The 26,244-nt window shown below is 56.6% G+C and overlaps 2 protein-coding genes across 5 annotated transcripts in view; one reads left to right on the top strand and one right to left on the bottom strand.

Moving 5' to 3' along the window:
* PIPOX (pipecolic acid and sarcosine oxidase) overlaps window positions 1–26,244 on the bottom strand; it is a 105,857-nt gene that overhangs the window by 73,682 nt on the left and 5,931 nt on the right. The gene's annotated exons all lie outside the window — the stretch shown is intronic.
* The window catches only part of SEZ6 (seizure related 6 homolog), a 45,272-nt gene that overhangs the window by 17,867 nt on the left and 1,161 nt on the right, over window positions 1–26,244 (top strand). For 2 of the 4 annotated variants that reach the window (XM_008271000.5, XM_008270999.5), the window contains exons 2-16: window positions 3,762–4,430; window positions 4,868–5,001; window positions 14,888–15,083; window positions 19,197–19,382; window positions 21,915–22,083; window positions 22,217–22,383; window positions 22,952–23,146; window positions 23,333–23,471; window positions 23,554–23,750; window positions 24,252–24,446; window positions 24,838–25,029; window positions 25,136–25,333; window positions 25,569–25,607; window positions 25,858–25,975; window positions 26,060–26,162. In XM_008271000.5, the coding sequence (XP_008269222.3) occupies window positions 3,762–4,430; window positions 4,868–5,001; window positions 14,888–15,083; window positions 19,197–19,382; window positions 21,915–22,083; window positions 22,217–22,383; window positions 22,952–23,146; window positions 23,333–23,471; window positions 23,554–23,750; window positions 24,252–24,446; window positions 24,838–25,029; window positions 25,136–25,333; window positions 25,569–25,607; window positions 25,858–25,975; window positions 26,060–26,162 (2,897 nt within the window). The remainder of the gene's footprint in view (window positions 1–3,761; window positions 4,431–4,867; window positions 5,002–14,887; window positions 15,084–19,196; window positions 19,383–21,914; window positions 22,084–22,216; window positions 22,384–22,951; window positions 23,147–23,332; window positions 23,472–23,553; window positions 23,751–24,251; window positions 24,447–24,837; window positions 25,030–25,135; window positions 25,334–25,568; window positions 25,608–25,857; window positions 25,976–26,059; window positions 26,163–26,244) is intronic. The other 2 variants (XM_008271002.5, XM_008271001.5) reach the window with 1 other exon arrangement.

The following is a 26,244-nucleotide window of genomic DNA, read 5'->3' as shown; positions in this document are numbered from 1 at the left end:
AGTAGCAGCTCCCTGCATCCCAGGCAAAAGGCCTCCTGAGGGCCTGGTTCCACTCAGGCTCAACCCAGAAGTAGTGACCCTGGCTCCACTTGTTTTTATTTATTTGAAAGGAGGAATGAGGGAGAGGCAATGAAAGAGAGCTTCCACCAGCCGATTCAGTCCCCAAATGGCCACAACAGCTGGGGCTGGGCAGGGCCAAAGCCAAGAGCCAGGAGGAACTCCATCTGGGTTTCCCACGTAGGCCATCTTCCTCTACTGCCTCCCCAGGCACATTAGCAAGCAGCTGGATGGGAAGTGGAGCAGCAGGGATGCAAGCTGATATGGGTAGCAAGCTGCAGCTAGTCTGCTGTGCCACAGCGCTGGCCCCCAAAGTGGGTTTAAATCCCAGCTCCACCACTGTGAGACTTCAGGCAAGTCCTCCTTTCACCTCTCCATGTTTCAGATTCTTCATCAGGTAGGAATAAGATTCCCATCTCACAGAGTTGCAGTGCTGATTAAAGAATACAGTTCTGGGAGGGGCTGACACAGAAGCCGCCTGAGGAGGCTGGCATCCGACCCCTCCTTCTGTGGGGCCCTGGATCACACTCTCCCCCTGTTCAGTACCAGCCTCTGACCTCCTGGCCATAGCCCTGGAACCCTAGGGGCCAGGTCCCTGGGCCTCAGGTTTCTAACAGAGTCCCTGAGGCGTCTGAGGATGCCTCCCCAGACATAGCTCATCTTTCCCAGGTTATCTGACCCTTTCTGACTGTGGGTGGCACCTGCCAGGACCGAGTGGCAGCTGATTTCAGAATCAATTTGCTTGCTTGATATGCTATCTCGATTCCATTTAAGCAAGTGTTCAGTCCCCCCAGATAACACAATCAGTGCAGTCGACAGTGACGGGAGGCGCCCATTAGCTCTGCTCCACTGCTCAGCACCCACCTGGCAGCCGGTGGGAAGAGCAGGGCCCAGCATGGTCACTTCCTGAGACAGAGGACCTCTGGGCACTCCCTCTCCCAGGGAAGAGTCCCACAGGTACCTACCCCAGGAGCCACAGGCCACACCTCTTGTTGGGCAATCTTGGAAGGGGACATGTGAGAAGCCCATGTGAGCCCAGGGGGCTCCAGTTTACGTGGCCAGAAGGGCTCTTCTCTGAGATCAGTCTCAGATCACCTGGCAGAGACCCTGTGGCATCTGGGAGGGTGGGCAGACAGAGTGGCCCTGGCTGCCGTGTCACAGGCGCTGCCTGGCCCCTCCATCCCTGACTCAGACAGAAGACACAGGGCACTGGCAGGCCATCTGCTCTAGGGGGCATGAGGCCGGCCAAGCATCCTGTTTGGATGCTGTTATCAGTGCCTGGTGTGGAATGCCAGGGCACAGTTGGGCGGCTTTAGTAGGTATCACTACAGAGAGTGGTTGGGCCTGGTTTCCAGGGCATGGGGGTTCCCAGGCCTTTCTGACCCGGAGGAACTGACAGCCCTCCAACCTGTGCTAGCCTCCGCACCCCACCTTCCTCCCTCCTCCCATTTGTCTGACACATCAGAGCTGCCATGGGCTCCTGAGCAGAATGTGGGCCATCTGGCGCTTCCTCACGCCTGCCAGTCCACGGGGTGGGTGTGAGCCTGTGGAATGACAGCCCCACCACCAGACGTGCGGAAGAACCGACCTTCTCCGTGTGCACTCTGTTATCTCACCCTGGCTGTTTCCCTGCCAGTCCTCATGCAGCCATTTTGAGAGCTGTGAGGATTAGGGCTATCCTCCCAGCCGACTCGGAGCTGGCAGCGTTCTGTAGGAGCTGGATCTGGAGCCAGCATCCATTGACCTTTTCTTGGCAGTTAAGGATCGAGGGAGCCTAGTGGGCCACAAGTAGAATATGCATCATCTCCACAGCGCTGTGATTAGGTAAGTCAGCATCATCAAGAACAGGGCAATCTGTGCCTCACACCAAAGATAGCAAATAAGCTTCCTATTCTGTTACCTGACTGATGGGTTGCACCTGTCTGGGTAACTGTTGAGAAGGACTCTGGAGTCCTCCCATGGGGCTTCAGCAAGAAATAGCTAAAATTGATTAGCAATGTCTACTGTGAATTGTGGGAATTGTGGGGTGGGGCAGGAGGGTTGGGTAGCAAGTCAGACGTCCTTTTTTTTTTTTTTTTTTTAAGATTTATTTATTTATTTGAAAGGCAGAGTTACAGCTGGCTTCCAGATGTCGCTTCTTATCCTGTTTTAGACCCTGTCCTAGACAGACCCTGACTAGTGACATGAGAAAGAGAAAGGAAATTCAAGGAAACATCATATGGTGAAGGGAAATAATGTTATCTCAGTCAAGGGGGCAGATGAGAAAACTAAGGTTGAGGGAGTTTAGGGATTTTTGGTTTTGATTTTGTTTTCCTGAAGATTTGTTTTATTTATTTGAAAGGCAGAGTTACAGAGAAGGAGGGAGAGACAGAGGTCTTCCATCTACGGTTCATTCCCCAAATGGCTGCAATGTCCAGGGCTGGGCCAAGACAAAGACAGGAGCCAGGAGCTCCATCTAGGTCTCCCATGTGGGTGGCAGGGGGCCAAGCATTTGCACCATCATCTCTTGTTTTCTCAAGCACATTAGCAGGAAGCTGGATAGAAAGCAGAGCAGCGGGGACTGGAATCAACACTTCAATACGGGATTTGGGCAGTTTACCTGGCTGTGCCACAATACCTGCTCCTGGATCTGGGATTTGATGCCACATCTACCTAGCCCCAGAATCTGGCTGTTCCTACATTGCTCAGATTATGCTCTATAAGCACCATAAAACAGGAAGGGGGTGCCCCAACGCTTTGGTGCAGAGGATTAAACCACTTCCTGCAGCACTGGCATCCCATATGGGCCCCACTGGAATCCTGGCTGCTCCACTTCCAGTGCAGCTCCCTGCTAATGCACCTGGGAAAGCAGCAGAAGATGGCCCAAGTGCTTGGGCCCTGCACCCATAATGGAGTCCCAGAAAAAGTCCCTGTCTTCTGACTCTAGCCTGGCCCAGCCCTAGTCATTGCAGCCATTTGGGGAGTGAACCAGCAGATAGGAGATGTGTGTGTATGTGTCCCCTTCTCTCTGTAACTCTGCTGTTCAAATAAATAAATAAATCTTTAAAAAAGAGCAGGAAAGGGATGGAAGAAATGATTTTCTGAGAAGTGAAAGAAGTGGGACCTAATGGGATCCTAACAAAGAAGTCGTTGAGAAAATCTAAAATAAAATCCCGAGTATGTGAAGCATTTTCTAAGACTAAGGAGCGGCAGTTCACTGAGATAGGAAATGAGTTGATAGCCCTGTAATCGCAGACAGAAATTCATTATGGCAGGGGCCAGGACTCTTGCTCAAGTTCTCCTTTCAGTTCTTCAACTGGTTGTGTGACTTGGAGTAAGATGCTTCCTTTCTCTGGCCTATTTTCATTGAGCAACATTGGGGATGGCAAATATTTACATCCGGTACCAGGCATGGCTGCTTGGAATCTTGTGTTGAGAAGGATTCTGAGGCCAAATCTGAGTTTAGCTGGAAGTCATGCGATGATCAATTCATAATGTCTGCCTCTGGTGCTGGAGGAGAAAGGGTATCTCGTGTGCCATCCTTGAAGTATGCGATGTCACCTCACTTCCTGCTCTGAGATGCTATCGCTCCATGGTTCTCAACAGTGAGCACACTCCCTGAAGCTCTCTGTCAAAAGAGAGATGGATCTCCTGCTGCCTAGGCCGGCACGCCACTGCTCACTGTGGCGCAGAGGAGAACCTCTGATCATCTGTTATTATTTCAGGACTCTCCTCGGAGGCCCCAACTGTGGGGGAGGGGCAAGCCGCAGACATGGAGGACATGGATGGGGAGCTGACAGTGGCCCCCACACCTGAGCAGCCAGACCATGGTGTCCGCTTCGTCACCACGGCCCCCACCTTGAAGCTGCTCAACCACCACCCACTGCTGGAGGAATTCCTACAAGAAGGACTGGAGGCCGGGGAGGAGGAGCTGAGGCCGGCCCTACCCTTCCAGCCCGACCCACCTACACCCTTCACTCCAAGTCCCCTGCCCCGCCTGGCCAACCAGGACAACCGTCCCGTCTTTACCAGCCCTACGCCAGCCATGGCTGCAGCGCCCACTCAGCCCCAGTCCAGTGAGGGGCGCTGGAGTCTGCAGTCAGAGCCCCCTGGACTTCATCTCACAGCTCCCCTCCCGCCAGGGCCCAGCATGGCTGCACCCACTCTGGGCCCAGGGGCAAGGCCCAGTACCACACCCCCCAGCAGGGTGTGGACTCCTACCCAAGAGGGACCTGGAGACATGGGCAGGCCGTGGGCTCCAGAGCCCATGTCCCATACCACAGGGCTCGCAGTTAAAGGGACCATTGCCACCGCCACCGCTTCAGGGGATGATGAGGAGAGTACCACCACCACCACCATCGTCACCACCACCATCACCACAGTCCAGCCACCAGGTCAGCTCCCTGATGGCCGGCAGATCTCAAAGTGGGGGTGGGGTGGGGCAAACTACAGGGCTCCTGAAGGCCTCTGCCCTGAAACTGTGCTGGTCTGCCCAGCCCTTTGGCTCTCGGGGCCAGCCTGTGGGAGGTGCATGGACTGGAACCATGGATCCAGGCTCAGGCCAGAGCCTTTGTATGTGACCCGCCCCCAGCTATGGTGTTGAATCTCCTGGAGCCTTGAGCCTCATCTGTAAAGCGGTGATAAGAAAGCCCACCTCACTGAGCCATTGTGAGCCTGGAGATGAGATCCTACTCTGCAGGGGCTCAACAAAAGGCGACCCCTTCCTTTCAACAGGAGGACAGACGTCCCCAGGGTGGGCTTCACCACACAAACACACTGGATTCATTTCAGTGGGGCTGGACTTAACCTTTTGTCTCCTCTTGCTTCCCAGGCTCTTGTAACTGGAATTTCTCAGGCCCAGAGGGCTCTCTGGACTCCCCCGGAGGCCCCAGCTCACCCCCTGATGTCAGCCTGGACTGTTTCTACTACATCTCCGTCTACCCTGGCTATGGTGTGGAAATCAAGGTGAGCAACCTGGCTCCATGAGGGCCCAGCTGGGGCTGATGTGTTATGGGTTCCCAGAAAAGTACCTGCTATTGGGGGCGGGGCAGTGCTTCAGGCATCAGCTGGAGAGAGCCCATAGCCAGGGCTGGGACATGGGCCTAAAATCTGGTTGGATTCTCTTTGGTGCACCAGGGAGTGGGGAGGGTGATGCTCTCAGCCACCAATGCCCTAAGCCCAAAGGGGCTGTAGGAGGGACAAGTGTGCCCATCCTCTCCCTCCAGGGGTTTGGTCAGGGGCTCAGGAGAGCCTGAGGAGGGGGCTGTTGTCTTGGCTGTGCAGGGGATTGGGAGAGTGAATCCTGCCCCTCCCACTTCCCCAGGAGCCTCTGAGTCAAGAGCAGTCCCCTGGGACTATCTCCACATCCCCTCTGCACCAAACAGCTTGCAGCTGAATGAGCTGAACTTTCTTTCCCCAAGAGTCCCAGGTGCACCTGCTGCTCCCTCTGCCTGAAAGGGTCGGCCCACCCCACCCTCCCTGGGACTCACACCTGGCATCACTTTCTCTGGGAATTCTTTCCTGATCCCCAAAGCCCCTCATCTTAGCTCTGCTGTCTACCTGTCTGGTTATCTCCATCCACCTCCCTAGATAGACTGTGAGCTCCTGGAGGGTGCCTTGTAGGACAGGGCCCAGAACGGGGACTCCATGGACCCCCTTGAATGGGCAAAGGAATGGAGGAAGGAAGGGAAAAGTGCACTTGGCCTGGATTGTAGAGATTGACAAGATAGGGAGGAGGGGCATTCTGCCCAGCTGAGGGACTCGGGCAGGGGACTGAGGAGTCACAGGGAAGAGAGAGAGAGGAGGGGGGATATGTAGGACAGGACATAGCCGCAGCCCATGCATGCCCATTGTATCTGGCCCAGGAGCCCACTCCTCCTGGCTCTGGGCAGTGCTTCCAGCCCTTCCCTCTGGGACATCAGGTCCAGGTTCCTGAGCCAGGCCTGCGGACGGGAAACCTTCGCCTAGCCCTACAGGGTCCCTTCCCTTCCTTCTCTAACCATTTGCTCCTGCTCTGCCAAGTCCCGTGCCCCCTACTCTGGGCTGACTGCAGGGTAATTAGGAACAGCCACCCCCCCTCTCAAGCCATTAGCACTCAGCGCTGCTTAATTAAGGTAATTAATGTAAAATCATCACCTAATGAGAGGTGGCACCGGCTGTGGTTCACAGGGTGGAAGGCGCCAGCTGCAGGTGTGGGGAAAGAGGTGTGGGGGGCAGATGCCAAGCTAGATGCCCCCATGCAGGCCTAGGCTGGCTCCAACTGCCTCCCAAGCCTACACCCCCCACAGAAGGCCCGGGGGTATGGCTAGGCCTGGCCCTGGTACCCTCCACGGCAGGGGAAGGCTCTGGTTCTGCCTGTCCCTGACCTGGCCCAGGCACAAGCCCACCCTGGAAGCCCACCTCTTCCCAGCAGCCATGTGTGATGTCTGGGGTGGCCACTGTTTTTTCATCAGAATGCAAAAGCCGTTACCAGGCAACCTGGAGAGGAAGACCTGCCATGGCCTTGGATTGCTGTCAGGAAATATGGCAGATTCAGGCCCCAGCCTCTACCCTGGCACCATAGAGGCAGCATCCTTGGGGGCCTTATCACTCCTGCTGGCCTGAGAGGGTGGGGCCAGAGCTGGATGAGTGCCCAGTTTAGGGGGGAGCAAGAGAGTCAGCCAGGACTGAAGCAGGACCTAAGGTTCTTCTCCCTCCAGGGTCCGTTCCAGCAACTTCTGCCTCTACTTAGGCCTCCTGGTCACACCACCCAGGGCCACTTGGGACCTGGAGAATCACTGATACTGCAGACCAGTACCCACTGGATAGCTGGGAAAACTGAGGCCCAGTCAAGGAGAGGGGATTGCCTAATGTCACTCAGCTAATCACTAACTCATGGTTTTACATGAATGGATTTGTTCAGCAAACATAAATTGAGTGCTTACTGTGCACAGGGCACTGAGGACACAATCAAGTCACATTGGGCAGAGAGAGACAGAAATCATAAGCAAAGACCACAGAAAGGGACAGGGCTGGGAAGCCTTGGACTATGGAAATTCCAGGACAGGCGTCCCACCAGCCTCGACACCTGCTCTGGGGGAAATCAGCACGCAAGCCTGGGCTGAGGAGCAGCAGGTGTGGCAGGTCTGGCTGGCTGTTTTGCACAGGTGACTTTGTTGCATAGGAATGGGGGTGAGAGTGAGGCTTCCAGACTGTGCTTCTGCCAGAGCCTCTGCCTGAGAGAGACAGGCTGTGCTGGGCCTTGGGGGCTGCCCTCTGCTCCTCAGGCAAGGGGAGAGGGTGCTGCCTGTGGCTTCTCCCCACCGTGGATAAATCCCTGCCTGGTGCTCCGTGAATGCACCCCATCACTCAGGGTGGGTGGTTGGGAGGCGGTCTGGGGAAGGGGATAGGAGGGTCCATAGGACTATCTTAAGGACCCACAAATCACACACCTGAGGAGGTCAGCCAGGCCCTGTGCTGAGCCCCTGTCATGTGACTGCAGTGCTGTCCTGAAGTCTGGGGCTCCGTGCAAGACCCTCTCAATTCCCTTTTTGTTTGTTGAGGAGCAGCCTCAGGAGTATCAGCACCCCCAAAAGCCCAGTTCTGCACAGCTTGGGCCACAGCCCCTCATAACCTGCTGCTTCCCCTGCCTCCCACCTCCCGTCATGGGGCTGCAGCTGTGGGTTCCCTCTTAGGCTAAGGGTCCAAGCTACCCTCAGGGAGGCGGCCAGGTTGGGTTCCATAATCAGAGACGCTTGCCTTCTTCGCTTGGGAGTTGGGGCATTGGGGCAGGCTCTTCCGCTCTTTTTTTTTTTTTTTTCTGACAGGCAGAGTGGACAGAGAGAGACAGAGAGAAAGGTCTTCCTTTGCCGTTGGTTCACCCTCCAATGGCCGCTGCGGCCAGCGCGCTAATCCAAAGCCAGGAGCCAGGTGTTTATCCTGGTCTCCCATGGGGTGCAGGGCCCAAGGACTTGGGCCATCCTCCACTGCCTTCCCGGGCCACAGCAGAGAGCTGGCCTGGAAGAGGGGCAACTGGGACAGAATCCAGCGCCCCGACCAGGACTAAAACCTGGTGTGCCAGTGCCGCAAGGCGGAGGATTAGCCTATTGAGCCGTGGCGCTGGCCTTCGTTCTTTCTTTTTTAAAGATTTATCTATTTGAGAGGCAGAGAGAGAGAGAGAGAGAGAGAGAGAGAGAGAGAATCTCCCATGCACTTGCTCATTCCCCAAACAGCTGCAACAGCCGGAGCTGGGCTGATCCAAAGCTAGGAGCCAGGAGCTTCTTCTGGGTCTCCCATGTGGGTGCAAGTGTATTAGTAAGAAACTGGATTGGAAGTGGAGCCGCAGGGACTCAAGCTGGCACCCGTATGGGATGCTGGTGCTGCAGGCAGTGGCTTCGCCTGATAAGCACAGCAAGCAGGCCCTGGGCTGGGCTGTCTCTTGGGAAGTCCAGAGAAGCCCCTTCAGAATGGGTGAACATAGCCCTAAGGCCCAGGTGGATCCCACCACCCTCTCCCCAGGCAGCCAGGCTCCCCCAGAGGGCTCCGTGCCTTTCTGGGTCTGGCGCTTGCCTCTCCACTGCACTTGGCATTCCAAGAGCCTTCCCACTGCCAGGCTCCATCTTGGCTGGGTTGCTGTGTGTGCCATCTGGAGCCTGGGCACAGCTGCCCACAGTCCTTGCCCTCATGCCCCAGGTGGCCCCTTGTCACACAGCTCTCCCATACCAGGCCAGCTGTCACTTTGATGGCCAGAACACCCTGCCCTTCTAAGCTGGGTCTGGGCCAGGCCTGATGCAGCATCAGGAGTGGGGTGGTAGGCCTGTGGGGTGGCATTTCCGGGAAATGTCTATTTTCTGGCTTCAGGAAAGCCCATCTGAGGGAGCTGGCAGGAGCACAAATGGGTTTGGCCCCATGGATTTAGGCCTTTCCTCCCCATCTCTAAAAGGCCTTACCCCAGAAGACGGTCTGGAGGGCCTGATCAGAAAGGCAGAGGTCTGGCATATAGGACTGGGGCTCCAGTGCTGGCTCTGCAGCCCACCTCTCAGTGACTGGGCCAAGCCCTTGGGCTTCTCTGGGTCTCAATTCTCCCCCTATAAAAGGGGTTTGAACCCCATGATGCACAAGGCTGCTCCCAGCTGGTCCCTCTGCATGTACCTCTTGCTCTGGGTTCAGGAAGTCTCACCAGCCCGAGTGAGCACTGGCACTTCAAGCTTCGGCCCTACTTCCTGGCACAGTGCTTCCCAGGCAGAGCCCTGGCAGAGGGAGGTAGGTACAAAGCCAGTTGCCACCGAGGCAAATGCCAAGGTTTTCCTAACATAGGGCCCAGGATAGAGGGCAGCAACTCTGCTCAGCCCCTTACAGCCAGGATCTAACTTAATCCTTATATGACATGGTGACATTATCTGCATTTCACAGGCAGCCAGGGCCTGTCTCAGAGGTCACATGACTTACCCGAGATTCCTCAACCGGCTCGTGATGGAGCTGGGACTGGAGCCCAAGGCTAAGCAGGAGACTGGCCTGAGTGTGGCGCAGGGCAACGCCAGAGCAGGGATGGATGGCTTTCTGTCCTCACTCCACCCCAGCCCCTTTGCTCAGCCAGCCTGGTCTGCTCCTGGAGTTCTCCCAGTTCTCCTCTGCACTCCCAGGTCACATCCTCCACTGCCATCCTCCACTGCACTCCCGGGTCACAGCAGAGAGCTGGACAGGAAGAGGAGCGACTGGGACTAGAACCCGGGGTGCCGGCCGGCGCCATAGGCGGAGGATTAGCCTATTGAGCCACGGCGCCAGCTAAGTTCTCCCAGTTCTGAAAACAGAGCATTGGGCCAGGAATCATGGTTCCTGGGCCAGAGTCCAGTTGAGCTTGGTCTCCCTATGGGACCAAAGGTGATCTCTGCTCTCTGATCTCAAGGGGCCCTTAGCCGCACAGCTGGGTTAACGCAACCTTCCCTGCCTCACTTACTGACATCTCATTGCAGAAACTGCCAAGGGCCTGGGGAGGGGGGTGGACAGTACGCTTGTCCAACTGCTGGGGTGCAGGGGCACACACATGTGAGGGGCAATGTGTGTGAAGGTGCACTTGTGCCAACACGTGTCTGAGAGGGCTGCATGCCTGCAAGTGGGTCTGTGTCAGAGGACATACATGCAGCTGATGACCAGGAAGTCTAGTCAGGCAGTGGTCAGCACCTGGACAAGGGTGGCAACAGCACTCAGGAGCCATCCCTGAGCTCACCCACCTTTGCACAAGCGTGTGCAGTAACTAGCGCCATCTCACCCATGGGTCATCCCAGAGGGATGGTGCTGGGGATCTGACAGGCAGCTTCCACAGGGGCAGTGACACACAAGGCCACGTGCCAATTCCTCCCCCACTCCTGCCCTTGTAAGCGGCCGGGTTCCTTCCTGGGACTGAGGCTGTGGGCTGCATTATGAGATAGCCCGGGATCCTGTGGAAATTGTCCTCGGCTCCCCGGCTTCTGTCTTCCCCCTCCCTTGCCCCAGGCCCCCTCCTCTGGCTGGCTAGGGGTATGGGAAGACAGTCCTCATGAACAGAGCTGACATTTCAATCTGTCTCCCAGGCGCTTCAGCTGCCTGCAAATTGCATCAAGACTTCATCAGCCCCCTTGTCGGACACCCAGCTCTGTCTGGCCCTTGTCAGCCTGGCCCTCAAACAAGTGACAAATTACATACCAGCCACTGCAGCAGGCCTGCAACTGGGTGCTTAAAACCCAAGGGACCAGAGCTGCCCAGGCAGCTTCTGGCTGAGAACAGAGGCCTGTCTGCATGGGAGCCAGGCCACCATGAAGGAGTCGTGCCTCCCCCAGACCAGAAGGAGCCACAGGTTCTCAGCTCCCTTATTCCCAGCTTCGTAAGATGCATGGTGGGGAAGACAGACTTGTGGGAATTCAAGTCCTAGCGTCTTGAGAAAAAGCTAGGCCAGGGCAGGATCCTCCTCTCTGCTACACCCGTGGGCCTGGAGCCTGGAAATCTATTTCTGCAGGAGATGCTGCCGTGAGGTTGAGAGGGGAGGGAGCTGTCTTTGCCTTTGGCGAAGCAAGAGAGGGTCTCTTAATAGCTGGTGACCTTTTGTGAGTTCCTTAGCTTCTCGGAGCCTCTGTTTACTATGGGGATTTTGGCACCTACCTTATAGAATTGGGGGAAGATGAAAGCGGATGCCTAAAGCATGGAGTACAGGAGCACAAGGCTTGACACATTGTAGGTGTTCTGAGAGCGGTTGGGAGTGCTGCTGCTGCCGCCACCACTACCAGCAAGCCAGCAAGATCGGGAGCAGGGAGCCAGAGGTCAAGCTAGAGGTGTATGGGGAACTGGGAAGAAAACAGTGAATTCAGCACTCCTCTGCCTTTGCCTTCCTAGTGACTGCCCTGCAGTGAACGTGCTCCCTCCCTCCCCCTCCCTCCTCCCTTTGCTCTGAGCCCCACCTGCTCCAAGTGCTTCCCCAGAGTCTCCAAGCCCTGGGCTGTCCCCTCCAGGATTCCTGCTGCACGCATTCGGTTCCACTTAAGGCGGAATTACATGCTGCCTGGCGTTTCTGGGTAATTACAGATTCCACGTGTGTGAGCCTTGTTTCCCCAACTCTAGAATCACAGAATCTCCAAGTTGGAAGGGACCTCATCCGGCCTCCGCCTGCTGCAGGAATTCCCTGAGGAGCGTCCCCAGCAGATGGTCAGGGAGCCGCCACCCAAACAGGCCAGGCGGGCGGGGCGCTCCTTGCACAGAGGAGGCGCTTCTGCCCCCAGGGCCCTGCCTGGAGCCTTCTCATCAGCCCCCCAGATTCTACCAGGTCTCACCTCCCTGCCCAGCTCTGCCCTTGGGAGGCCCCAGGACACATCTGTTCTCAGCACCTACCCTCAGAGGGGCCCTGAGCCTGTAGCTGTCCTCTCCTTGGTCTTGGTGTGGCATCTGCTATACTTCTCTGCTCATGGCGGCCCACACATTCACTCTCCACTTGTTTAAAAAATTATTTTTAAATTTATTTATTTGAAAGGCAGAGTGACAGAGGGAGAGATGCAGAGAGAGAGATTTTTCATCCGTTGATTCTCTCCCCAAATGACCATGACAGGAGGTCAGGGGCTGAAGCCAGAAGCCAAGAACCCTATCCATGGATGATAGGGTCCCAAGCACTTAGGCCATCCTCCATTGCGTTCCCAGACACATTAACAGGGAGCTGCATTGGAAGTGGATCAGCCGGGGCTTGAACCAGAGCCCCAGTATGGGGCTTGCGCCGCAACAGAGGCCCTTTCCACTCGTCTTTATTAAGACTGGCCAGTGACAAGGGCCTTGTGGCCCAAATGGCCACAGCAGGCTTTAATAGCGAGATGAGTGAGCACCTGTGGGGAGAACCGGGGGCAGAGGGACTAGCAAGTCTCACCTGGCAAGCAGAGGACAGTGGCCCTGAGATCTCACAGGGTGACCGGCCACCCCAGGAGAAGCCCCTGTGACAGTGCCCAGTGGCTGGGCGGGAGGGGCATCTGTGAGTGCAGTGCAGGTGAGGGGGGCTGGCAAAGTCACTGGAGCCAGCCGTGGGCTGGGAAGTTTAGTCGTCGTCATCTGGGCGAGCTGAAGCCACCAGCAGGGTTTGGGTAGAGCAGAGACATGATTTTCTCTGGGGCAGCCAAGGCCTGGAGCTGAGCTGGGGAGGGAGGGATGAGACAGATGGTTGGAAGGCCATTCTCAGGAGAGGAACAATGGGCAGGAGGTGATCGGGAGCCAAGACAGCAACAAAGAGAGGAGGAGCCAGCTGGAACATTTGGGAGATAAGTTTGGGGAGGATTTGGTGGCTCACTGGATTGCACTGAACTGGCCCCACTGTTAGCCCTTGGAGGCCCTGCCTTGTAGCAACGTGGTGGGCACATGGGAGGGCACAGGGATCAGGGCGTGGAGCTTCCCAGGGCTCTTGTTAAAATGCAGGCTATGGCCGGCGCCGCGGCTCACTAGGCTAATCCTCTGCCTGTGGCGCCGGCACACCGGGTTCTAGTCCTGGTCAGGGAGCCGGATTCTGTCCCAGTTGCTCCTCTTCCAGGCCAGCTCTCTGCTGTGGCCCGGGAGTGCAGTGGAGGATGGCCCAAATGCTTGGGTCCTGCACCCACATGAGAGACCAGGAGAAGCACCTGGCTCCTGGCTTCGGATCAGCGTGGTACACCCGCTGCAGTGGCCATTGGAGGGTGAACCAATGGTAAAGGAAAACCTTTCTCTCTGTCTCTCTCTCTCACTGTCCACTCTGCCTGTAAAAAAAAAAAAAAAATTAAATTAAAAAAATAAAATGCAGGCTATGATTTAGGCAGTCTGGGGCGGGATCTGAGACTGCTTTTCCTATGAGCTCCTGGTGATGCTCATATTGCTGGTCCAGGGACCACCTTTTCAGCAGCAAAGATCTATTCAAGGCATTTTCTAAAACAAGGAAACAGAGGCCTATATAGTGAGCGTACTTGTCCAAGGCCATGTGGTTAGGAGGGGACTCCTGGCATCTGGGCTCCCGAACCAGCACTGCTTCCACCTAGCCATACTGCCACTTGCTCTCTGGTTCTTAGATTGCGTGGAGGCAGGGAGACCAGAAGTGTGCTCTAGGACCGAGGACAGAAGAGCCCACAACAGCCAGGGGGAGGTATTGGAGCAAGAGGTCTAGAGCAGGGAGAGAGAGGAGGGATTTGCAGCTGCCATGTGGAGGGGCATAGTGTGGGGCCAAGGTGAGCAGTCAACAGGGGCCACACAGGACACGGCCTTGAGGGCCAAACAAGGAGCTCGGGTTAGATGCTGCAGGTTTCATGGATTGCACAAGGCCATGCTGGTCAGAACTGGCAGCAGTTCAGAAAACGTGGATGTAGGGGTCAGGGCTGTTGCGTAGTAGGTTAAGCATCTACCTGTGGCACCGGTATCCTGTATGGGCACCTGTTGGAATCCTGGCTGCTCCACTTCCGATCCAGCTCTCTGCCATGTCCTGGGAAAGCAGAAGAAGATGGCCCAAGTCCTTGGGCCCCTGCACCCACATGGGAGACCCAGCAGAAGGTCCTGACTCCTGGCTTTGGATCAGCACAGCTTTGGCTGTTGTGGCCAACTGGGGAGTGAACAAGCAGATGGAAGACCTCTCTTTCTGTCTTTCCCTCTCTCTGTCTATAACTCTGCCTCTCAAATAAATAAATAAATCTTTAAAAAAAAAAAAAAAAGGAAAGAAAAGAAAAGAAAGCATGAATGTGCAGGTAGAAGCCGAGCCAGCCCGGTAGGCAGGGCGGTATGGGGGGGCTTCTGCATCCATCCAGCGATGATGGCCAGGAGCTGCGGGTGGAAGTGGCAAGAGTAGTGAACAGACGTGGGATGCCATTAACAGATTGAATGACAGACTGGATGTGGGGCATGACAGAGGAGGCAAGATGGCAGCTTCTGACTTGGGGGCCCTGGTGAGTAGTAAGGGCATTTCCTGAGATGGGAGCCAGGGGAGCTGCTGGCTTGGGGAAGAGGGTGGCTGAGCGTGAGGCACGCAGCAGAGAATGGCCAAGGAAAGCCGGGCACATGGCTTCAACGCTCAAGACCTCACACTGTTCTAGCTCAACCTACTGACCCCACCTCTACTTCATGGATGAGAAAGCTGTGCCCAGGGAAGGGAAAGGACAGAAAACCGCTGATGGACATATAAAATGTTCGACACAGAGAAAGATGTGCTTTCAAATCCCATGTCTGCCAATAATCTCTACAGGACCTTGGGTAACTTTCCAAATGTCTCTGAAGTTCAGGTCCCAGCTCGCAGGGATAAACTGAGCTCCTGCTGCACTGACGTGACCAGCTCGGGGCCTGGGGCTGTCATGGCCTGCGGGAGCCTCAGACAGCAGCAAGTCTGACTGCCCTGCTCTTCTCTCTGATCCCCTGGCAGGTCCAGAACATCAGCCTCCGGGAAGGGGAGACCATGACTGTGGAGGGCCTGGGGGGCCCTGACCCATTGCCCCTGGCCAACCAATCTTTCCTGCTTCGAGGCCAAGTCATCCGCAGCCCCACCCACCAAGCAGCCCTGAGGTTTCAGAGCCTCCCACCACCTGCTGGGCCTGGCACCTTCCATTTCCACTACCAAGGTAAGGGCAGCTGAGGGAGGAGCCTCCTGGGGGTGCAGCGGGGCCATGGTCTCTGGTGCCCATTACAGGTGCACAAGAAGGGGCTAGCAACTAGCACCACCAGCACAGGTGCCCAGTGGGGCTCAGAATGACCCAAGGGAAGTCTTGCCTATCTGACACCTCTGGATCCTCCTGTCTCTACCCACCACCCCACAGAGCGCTGATTTTGACTCAGGGTCAGGTAGCCCCAAGATGTGCCGCCTGTCACTTACTCATTGATTCATTCAGTAAGTTCTGCTAAGTGCCTGCTGCTTGCCAGGCCTGTGCTGATCACTGGAAGTATCAAGATGAACCAGCTAAGTGAGTTCAGGGTCATCAGAGGACACAAACATTTAAACAGGCCATAGCAATAGGCTCTTTCCCCAAATGCAAGGCGGCAAGGTCAAAGAGGCTTGACTGTGACAAGTCAGGTCTTCAGCTGCCAGCCTGGACTCAGCCTATGCGCCAAGGTAGCTTGGAACACCTCTGGGAAGGTGGCATGATGGGAAGTCACAGAACTGCAAAGGGCAGGTCTGTGTATCTTCTCACTGGTTACTGACCCTGGACAGTTTGACCTCTCTGGCCCTCCTTTTCCTCTCTGTAAGATGAAAGCAAAATGCTCATCCCACAAAGTCAAGGTCAGAATTAAACAAAACAGTGCCTGGCCGGTGCTCAGCATTATCTCCATTAAGGACACTGACACTGAATGGGATGGGGATGGGAAAGAAAGGGGCCTTGAACTCTGCTGCTCCCCTTGGTTTCCCTCCTGCCCACCCACCTTTCTGACACAAAGGCAGCTTGAGCTTCTACTTGGGTTAACTGGGGCGGGCTAATAGGGAAGTAATCTGTGTGAACAATCATGGGATTGTCTGCATTGTCATGGACCACCTTGGCAGCTCTGCAGGGGGCAGGCACACAGGAAATGGGGGTGCTTGGAGCCCCACCTAAGTAAACCACGTGTCCCACCTTGGTCTCTCCACCCGCACTGGGGAGCCCTGTGGTAAGGCAGCAGGGATCCTGGCCATGGACAGGGGTTGCACAGGAGGTTGGCAGGGACAAGGGAGAGGTGGGGACAGGGGTGAGTATCTAGGCAGCCGGGCCAGCCTCCTGAACCGCTCATCAATCGTCCCGGCAGCCGGCATGATTTCACGCCACGGTAACCTTCTCTTGCTGCAAATTCCTTTGCACAAAACTCCAGACTCCGCCTCTGTGGGCCCAGACAAAGGTGGCTGAATGGCAGCGCTGGAGGCCAGGCAAGGGGGAGCAGACCCAAAGGAGAGGCTGGGAGAGCTGGCCCAGCCCTGCCTCCTTTTCCGCTCCCAGAAGCCCTCCCTCTTCGGCCCAGTTTTTGTCAATGATCAGCTCTTTCCTTAATGAGTGTAATTCCCCTAATTATAGGCTGTAATTAGCCCTGATCCCAGAGATGGGAACAGGAGGAGCGTGTGCTCACACGCGCGTCTCTGTGGGCTGGAGAAAGAGGGTGCCAGGAGAAGGGGTGAGGGGCTTGGTACCCATTCTGGGTGGGAGCTGTTCAAGCTGCTGTTGCAGGTCACCAGGATGGCCCCCATAAGGGTCTCCTGGAAGGACCAATATCCAACTCCCCTCCCACAGGCTCAGGCATAGTGGGGAAGGCAGAGGGCCCTGACAGGCATCCCCCTCCTCCATCCTGAACATTCCTGGCACTGAACTTGGCCCCAGAAACAGACGCCAGTGAGAAAATAACTCGACAGATTGCAGTGGAGCGGGCGCTCCGGGAACGGTTGTCATGGCAACAGGAAGAAGCTCATCCTGGGAAGTGGCACTTTATCCACCACGGAGTCCAAGTCCAGGGCCTTCGTCCTCTGCCCCCAGCCTCCTGCCTTCACCATGTCCAGGCCCAGTTTCCTCATCTGTGAAATGGGGCCTCCCCTCCCAGAGCTGTGTTCAGGACTGAGAGGGAGTTACAGTGCAGGGACTACATCTCCCTGGGTGTCTGCAAGGTGCCCAGCCCCTTCCACTCTGCCCCACACTCTTCTCCCCATCCCTTCCCGGCCGAAGGCCTCTCCCCAGATCAGCATAGAGGGCGCCAGCCGCGACCGCCCAGGGCAGGCTTGGCTGCTCTCTCAGGTTTCTCTGACCCCCAAACCCAGATTAAATCTTAAAAAAAGATTTATTTATTTATTTATTTGAAAGAATTACAGAGAAACAGGGTGGGGGGGATCTTCCATTCATAGGTTCACACCCTGGATGACTGTGAAGTCCAGGCTGAAGCCAGGACCTGGAGCTTCTTCCGGGTCTCCAGCATGGATAGCAGGGACCCAAACACTTGGGCCATCTTCAGCTGTTTTTCCCAGGCCATTAGCAAGGATTTATCTTATTTATTTGAAAGGCAGAATTACAGAAAGAGAGAGGGAAAGAGATTTTCCATCTGCTGGTTCACTTCCCAAATGGCCTCAACAGCCAAGGCTGGGCCAGGCTGAAGCCAGGAGCTTCTTCCAAGTCTCTCATATGGGTGCAGGGTCCCAAGCACTGGGGCCATCTTCCACTGCTCTCCCAGGTACATCAGCAGAGAGCCGGATCAGAAGTGGAGCAGCCGGGACTTGAACCAGCATCCAAATGGGATGCCAGCACTGTAGACGGTGGCTTAACCCCTTATGCTGCAGCGCCTGCACCTGGACCCAGATTTCTACCTCAACTAGGGCAGCAGGGGGCAGAGTAGGAGGGAGAGCAAAGGACTTTAGAGCCAGGAGTTCCAGCTGTAGCTCTACACTTCCTGCTGTGTGGTGAGGCAGAGTCTCTCTGAAGCTTAACTTTCTGCACCTGAAAATCAGCTAGTACTCTCTGCCCTCCCATCCTTCTTCCCACGCATAGTGCAGACACCAAGTAAGAGGAGCGGGGAGACTTTAGAGCTGAAAAGTGCATGAGGCTACAAGGGGCTGTTATGACCCAAGACCATCACCAGTAGCAGTGGGCTGGTGTGTGAGGTGTTTGTTCCAGGTGCCCCGCCATTTGACCTCCACAGCATGGGGTACATAGAGAATTTAGGTGGCTTGCCCAAGGTAGCACAGCGAGTACCCGAGCCTGCATTCAAGCCCAGGCAGTCTGACCCCAGAGTCCACCTCCTGAGCACCGTCCATTGTTGTCTGCCAGTCACGATTAGCCCTTCAGTGGCCATTCCCTCAAGGACCCTTTGCGAGAGGAGTAGGAATCATCTCCTACATTCAGATACGAAACTGAGGCCAGGATGAGTGCAAGTCACAAAACTCGTTTCTGGACCTTGGTCTGCCCAGAGGCAGCCCCTTCGCTATCCACAGGAAGGAGGTAAAAACCATTAGAGACCCTGCTGAACCTACCCCAGCAGCCTGGTGTGCTCAGTGAGGGTGGCCCTCTGCTCCCAGACCCAGGTTCCTCAGTCTAGACAGTCCCCATCCCTCCTACCATCCCAAGGTTGGCAAGTCCTGTAGCCCAAGCCTTCTCAGCCTCTCTCCTGATCCCTCCAGGCCTTCTTTCCCACCTCTCAAACCCAAGGCAGGATCCCCACACCAGCTCAGTCCCAGGCTTACAATTTGCCCAGCAGTTTTGTAGGATTTGCTGCCACCATTCGGTCATACTTGGTATGACAACTCCAAAAGCTACGGGTTTCCCAAAGCAACTTGTCCCTCACCCGGCTTCCAGCAAGGCAGCCCCTGCCTCCCCACTCTGGCCCCATCCTGGTTGTAAAAGGAGTCCACAGCCCTTGCCAATCAAGTTTTTCAACATGCCTCAATGAATTCTGGGGAAAGTTTTTTAAAAATTACTTATTTATTTGAAAGGCAGAGAAAGAGTGATCATCCTCTGGTTCACTCCCCAGATGTTCATGACAGCCAGGGGTGGGCCAGGCTAAACTCAAGAGCCTGGGACTCCATCCGGGTCTCCCACATGGGTGGCAGGGACCCAAGTACTTGGGCCATCAGCTGCCACCTCCCAGGGTGCCCGTTAGCAGGAAGCTGGAGTCAGGCTCTGCATGAGTAGAGTGTGGAGCCTCCAGGCAGGCCAGCAGAATGCTGACAGGCCTCTCTCCGTCCCACACTGACCGCACTCCCATCACACACAGGGTCACCCATTCTCTCTTTGCAGCTTATCTCCTGAGCTGCCGCTTCCCCCAGCGTCCCGCTTACGGACATGTGACTGTCACCAGCCTCCACCCTGGAGGCAGTGCCCGCTTCCACTGTGCCACTGGCTACCAGCTGAAGGGCGCCAGGCTCCTTACCTGTCTCAATGCCACTCAGCCCTTCTGGGATTCCCGGGAGCCTGTCTGCATCGGTGAGTGGCCCTAGGGGAGAGGGCTCAGAGCTGGGGGCAGGATTGTGGGGGAGGGGGGTCTTACCCCTGCCCTCTGTTACTGTCTGGCTCTTTCATTTGTTCTCCATAAGGGAGCCAGAAAAATGGTCACACATCTTAGTGGCATCCACCTAACCTGCACTTATTGAGCACATACTATATGGAGGCACAGAACTGAACTAAACAGATTCTGCCCTCAAAAAGCCCACAGGTCTGGGAAAGGCGGGGAGAGAAAGCACACAGGTCACCAATTGCCAGGGACAGGAAGATAAAAAGTCCCAGGGAAGAGACCTCAAGTGAGCTGGGAGGGGAGCCAGCAATCATTCTTCTTAAAAATTATTTTTAAAATTTGCTTTCCTTTAATTCGGGAGACAGACACAGGGAGATCTTCTACCTGTTGTTTCATTCCTCAAATGCCCACAACAGCCACGACTGGACCAGACTCAACCCAGGAGCCCAGAACTCAGTCCAGGTCACCATGTGGGTGGCAGGGACCCAACTACCTGAGCCATCATCTGGGTGATGCCTCACAGGGTGCACATTCAGCAGGGAGCTAGAATGGAGCGGGAACTCAGACCCAGGCACTCGGATATGGAATGCAGGCATCCCAAGTGGTGTCTTAACCCTTGCCCCAAATGCCTGCCCCTGAAGCTTTTGTTCTTCAGGGGGCATTTTAGGAGGCTTCCTAGGAGAGGTGGCACTGATGGTTTGGAGGGAACAGTGTGGACAGAGGCAGGACAACGAGGATGCTCAGGGACATGGAAGACAGCCCGATTTGGCTGAAGCCTGAGACACGTGGAGAAGGCAGTGGGAGGGCCCTGAATGCCATTCCAAGACGAAGTGGGAAGCTGTTGAAGGTTTCTGAGAGGAGGAGCATGGAGCTGGGGACTTTTCGTTAGGACTTAGCCAGGTGGTGTCTGAAGCTAGGAGCCAGCCAGGCAAGGAGGTTTGAACTTAGATGGGGACTTTGGGAATGGAGTAGAGGGAAGAAGTTCCAGAGACACCCATGAGGCAAAGGGGGTGAGTGGAGGAGGACTCCCAGGTCCTGGTCTGGGGCTGTGGCAGGAGGAAGTGGGGAGGGGCCGGCATGCAGTGGAAGAGGCGGCTTGGGCTTTTTTTCTTTTCTCTTTTGCAGGGTGGGTGGGAGTGAGAGGGCTTGGGCTGTTGCATTTTATTTCATTCTGTAATCTCTTCCTGGGCGCCAGTCACAGCCAGAGATGGGTAAGGCAGATGTGCTCTCTGCCCTAGGGACTCTGTCTGGTGGGAAGACTGGCAACAGCTCTCTGCAGAGGAGCCTGTGGTGGGTCAGCTTGGGTGCTGGGGGCAGGGGGGGTGGAATCCAAGGCCAGAGGAGCTGCTCCAAAGCCAGGGCTTCCTGAGGACGGGGCTGGGAAGGGTTACTGAAACATTAGACTGAGGCAGCGTGGTGGGTGCACAGGCCCTGAGTCCAGCGAGTGGGATTCATAAAGGACTTGAATGTCACTTTGAGCTGGAACTCTCTCCCGAGGGTGATAAGGAGCTACGGAGGAACTGGAAGCAAAGGATGGGGCGTGAGGAGACTTAAAGGGCAGTTCCGTTCCATTCCACGCATAAAGCTAGGTCTGCCCTCTCTGCAGAGAAGCAGGAGAGAGACTCGCCCCAGGCGCCAGTAGCCTGGTTCCTGGTCCTGGCGGCATGGCCTCTGAGTGCTAGGTGAGTTCAGGAGAGGATCACACCTCCTGGACCCCACCGCCCTCCTCTGGCTTGGGGGCCCTTCTCTGGCCCCACTTAACTGCTAGGAGCTTGTGACCGAATAACCCAGAAATCCTCACTCACGGGCACAGGCAAGCCGCTCAGCCTCTCCTTGGAAAGAAAGGACAGTCCCAAAACAGGAGTCAGCAATGGAGAGGCCCTCAGGGGTCAGAAATACCCGGACCGCTACTTCGGAACGTGTCCAAGGCCGTGGGAGGCTGGCAGTGTTGTCTGCGAAAGGCACAAGCTTTCAGGTGTAGACGGCTCACACATCAGGCGCTCATCGCCCTTGATCTGGTCCTGCCCCCTGTGAAGTCACTCCTGCTCCACTCCCACTCTGTGCCCTGCCCAGGGAGTCCTCATTAAAGGACACAGCCAAACCAACACCTGGCTCTAGGCAAAATACTTGAGGTTGTGGGTGGGCCCTAGAAGGGCGGAGCCCCGAGTAAATGCGCTTCAGTAAGGTTGGCCTGGCTGGCACCAGGGAAGGCCTTCCACAGGAGGAGTCAACAGAGAGGGAAAGTGACTTGCCCCGCCCCCGGCGGTGACCAACAGTCCTGAGGAGTGAAAGGTTGGGAGGTAGGATCCTGGAGTCCAGGCTGCCTAGAGCTCAGGGTCGCAGGGCCAAAAGATGGACCTCAGGACCACGACAGCAAAGACGGCAGACAGCCAAAGGTCCCTGCTGCCCTGGGCAGAGGGCACAGGGCTGGGTTAGGGAGGCAGGCTTATTGGGCTGCCCGGGGTCAGGCCAGCTGCCATTAGTCCCATGCCCCTGTGTCCCAGCTGCCTGTGGTGGAGTGATCCGCAACGCCACCACTGGCCGCATCGTGTCTCCCGGCTTCCCTGGCAACTACAGCAACAACCTCACCTGCCACTGGCTGCTTGAGGCTCCAGAGGGCCAGCGGCTACACTTGCACTTCGAGAAGGTTTCCTTGGCGGAGGATGACGACAGGTGAGGGCTGTCCTGGCAGGGAGGAGGGGGTATCTGGCTTGGCGACACTCCGTCGGAGGGACGCTACCCGAGCCAGGGGCCACACTCCGCTGGGCCAGCCACCAGCCACACAGCTGCTACTCTCCTGGCCCAGGCTCATCATTCGTAACGGAGACAACGTGGAGGCCCCACCTGTGTACGATTCCTACGAGGTGGAATACCTCCCCATCGAGGGCCTGCTCAGCTCTGGCAGACACTTCTTTGTGGAGCTCAGTACTGATAGCAGCGGGGCGGCCGCAGGCATGGCCCTGCGTTATGAGGGTGAGCTTGCTGGGACCTAACAGGGCAGGGGGAGCAGACTTGGGACTGGCACCTCCCCCTTTCCGCCTCTACTCTATCATGGCTTCCAAGCCAGCCCCTGCTCACAGCACCTTGGCCCCCTCTCGCTGCCCCTCCTCTTGGGTCCAGGGTTCCTGCCCCATCTTTTCAGGAAACCCAAGCTAGGACCCAGGCCTTCTGGGTCAAGGGAATGAATTTGAAAAGCTCCAAGCCCTTTTTAGGGAATGAGAATTGCTATAAGACAGTGCAGAACCATTTGTGTATGCATATGTTCATGCAAAATAAATAACATCAACTGAGCACCTTTTGTGCACTTAAACACAAAACCAGGCACCAGAGATACAAAGACCATCAGCCAGGTCCCTGAGCCTAACAGGGGTGGATGCTCTGGGCTGTCCCTGCACACACACACACACACACACACACACACACCCCAGCTCAGGACATTCGTCTTCAAAAGCAGGAAGGCTGTGGGGAGGGGAGTAGGAGGACGCCTGTGCCCTGTGTTGACCCGGGGGAGGCTGAGCCAGGCGGGGCCTGTGGTTTACAGCCTTCCAGCAGGGCCACTGCTATGAGCCTTTTGTCAAATACGGCAACTTCAGCAGCAGTGCGCCCTCCTACCCTGTGGGTACCACTGTGGAGTTCAGCTGTGACCCTGGCTACACGCTGGAGCAGGGCTCCATCATCATTGAGTGTGTCGACCCCCACGATCCCCAGTGGAATGAGACAGAGCCTGCCTGCCGAGGTCAGTGAGCGCTCTCAGAACCTGGGGCTACAGGGGCCCTGTGACACGAGTGACTTGGGTTTCCCCTGGGTGGGGTGGCTCCCAGCTTTGTGTGGGCACCCCTCGGGCAGGTAGCAGCCCCAGGACGTGGTATTGGGAGGGGGAACATAGAGGGGATGCACCTCCCGGGCCTCCCCTGCCTTCCAGCCGTGTGCAGCGGGGAGATTACAGACTCAGCCGGCGTGGTGCTCTCCCCGAACTGGCCAGAGCCCTACGGTCGTGGGCAGGACTGCATCTGGGGTGTGCACGTGGAAGAGGACAAGCGCATCATGCTGGACGTCCGAGTGTGAGTGCCTACCGGGTGAGGCCGAGGCAACTCCTGAGGTCTGGGGCCCCGGCCGGCCTACCCTGACGGTCCTCCTCCACAGGCTGCGCATAGGCCCTGCTGACGTTCTTACCTTCTACGACGGCGACGACCTGACAGCCCGGGTCCTGGGCCAGTACTCAGGGCCCCGGGGCCATGTCAAGCTCTTTACCTCCATGGCTGATGTCACTATCCAGTTCCAGTCAGACCCTGGGACCTCGGTGCTGGGCTATCAGCAGGGCTTCGTCATCCACTTCTTTGGTGAGCTTGTCCCTGCCTCGCTCAGAACACGGGCCCGGAACCACAGCAGGTCAGAGACCCAGGCAACAAGGGGCCTGGGTGCTCTTCCTAACAAGGGAAAGCTTCAGGTGTCACCTAAAGGAAGCTGGTCCTGTTCCCCATCTTCCCTGCTTGCCCAGCAAGAGAGAGAGCCCTCTGTTGCAGCAAGAGGGAGCTGGGTAGGCAGTGGGAAGAACTTCCATACACAAGTAGGAAACTTAGGAATGATCTTTAAAAGACGTGACCATTTCCCTCTCCCTACCCAACCCCATCTCTCAGGCCTGAGGAGCTGGCCAGGGTGCTAAGGCCTAGATGATCACCCAGGAAAGCAAGATGATGAAGAGTGGGTTCCTGAGCCCACCCAGGCCAGCCTAGGTCCAAGTCAAACTGGCAGGAACCAGAGTATACCCAGGGTGAGGGGGGCTCATACTGTGGCCTTGGTGCCGGTTGATGGCCCGCATCTGGCTGCCTCCATGCCCCCAGAGGTGCCTCGCAATGACACATGTCCGGAGCTGCCAGAGATCCCCAATGGCTGGAAGAGCCCATCACAGCCGGAGCTGGTACATGGCACGGTGGTCACTTACCAGTGCTACCCTGGCTACCAGGTGGTGGGATCCAGTGTCCTCATGTGCCAGTGGGACCTCAGCTGGAGTGAGGACCTGCCCTCGTGCCAGAAGGGTGAGTTTATTGTTCCCCATCCTCCCTGCCCAACACCCTCTGAGCTCCTCTCCTGGATTCCCAAGCAGACTCCAGCTGTTAGGAGTTTGAAGGTCCTTCTCTTATAGGCTGTCTCCTCATCTGTGAAGTGGGAATAATACCTGCTCATAGGGTTACCAACCAAGTGCTCCAACCGTTTCAGTCCCAGCACATGCCCAATTAGGGTTTCTTGATCATAGTGGATGAGAAAGGGACAAAAGAGTGGACACAGCAGCAAAGCGGAAGGGGCAGAGAAGTGGGGGGCGGAACCATGTGACAAGGAGATGCCAGCTGGCCCAGAACAGAGCCAGGGTGGCCGGGCCTTTGCTGAGTTCTCCTTGGGTTACTCTCTTCTATCCCTTCCCATCCATAGTGACTTCCTGCCGTGACCCTGGGGATGTGGAGCACAGCCGACGCCTTATATCCAGCCCCAAGTTTCCTGTGGGGGCCACTGTGCAGTATATCTGTGACCAGGGTTTTGTACTGACGGGAAGCGCCATCCTCACCTGCCATGACCGCCAGGCTGGCAGCCCCAAGTGGAGTGACCGGGCCCCCAAATGTCTCCGTAAGTGCCAGTTGGGTAGGAGGGGAAGCCTCTGGTGGGATATAATAGATGTGGCTCCTAGCAGCGAGGGGCCTGGCACCCTCACTAGACTCTGCCTGCTTTGCAGTGGAACAACTCAAGCCATGCCATGGCCTCAGTGCCCCCAAGAATGGTGCCCGCAGTCCTGAGAAGCGGTTACACCCAGCGGGCGCCACTGTCCACTTCTCCTGTGCTCCTGGCTATGTGCTCAAGGGCCAGGCCAGCATCAAGTGTGTGCCTGGACACCCTTCACATTGGAGTGACTCTCCACCCATCTGTAGGGCTGGTGAGTACTCTGCCATCCCCCAAAACCCTGCCTAGCCAAGCAAGCTGCTCTGGCAAAAACATCCAAGTCTGAGGGCCAGAACCGCCTGCCTATGCTCCCTTCTCCCGAGACAAATGCTGGAGTGTGCTCTCCTTGGACAACTCCTTGCCACACAGTCCCCTGTGTCCACTCCCTACATTAGTGGTTTGGCCCATTGGGCTCACCCACTGCCCTTGACCCTCCCCTCTTGTTCCAGCCTCTCTGGATGGGTTCTACAGTGGCCGTAGCTTGGATGGTGAGTCTCCACCCTTGAGGGCCAGGGAAGTGGTCTCCCTGCCCCTGGTTCTCACAGTTTGCAGGCCATGGGTCCCCCAAGGAAGTGGGGCAGAGACAAAGAGAGGTGTGGGCCTGCCAGGGCAAAAATGCCTTCCCTGCCACCAACCAACTAGGAGGAGCTGGTAGCCAGATACCCAGGGGCAGAGCGAGGGGCTGTGGGCTCAGGATGGCAGGAACCTCTGCTCCAGCTGCACCCTCTGTGTTTTCAGTTGCCAAGAGCCCTGCAGCCCCCAGCACCCTGGATGCTGCCCACATTGCTGCTGTCATCTTCCTGCCGCTGGTGGCGATGGTGCTGTTGGCGGGAGGCGTGTATCTCTACTTCTCAAGGTGAGTCTGGCTTCTCTTCCTGTACAGCACGCCTGACTCACTCTTGCCCAGCACTCCACACTCATTAACTTCTCTGCCCCGCAGGCTGCAGGGGAAAAGCCCTCTGCAGCTTCCCGGGACACGTCCCCGCCCCTACAACCGCATCACTGTGGAGTCAGCGTTTGACAATCCGACCTACGAAGCTGGAGTAAGTTCCCATGCCTGCCCTGATAGCCTCTCCAGGACCTTCTCTGCTCCCTGAGCCTCCCGCCGAGCCCTCTCACTTTCCC

The sequence above is a fragment of the Oryctolagus cuniculus genome, chromosome 17, assembly GCF_051225735.1.
Source record: "Oryctolagus cuniculus isolate XC-2025 breed Fujian yellow rabbit chromosome 17, ASM5122573v1, whole genome shotgun sequence".
NCBI lineage: Eukaryota > Metazoa > Chordata > Mammalia > Lagomorpha > Leporidae > Oryctolagus > Oryctolagus cuniculus.
This window is presented reverse-complemented; position numbering and strand designations above follow the sequence as displayed.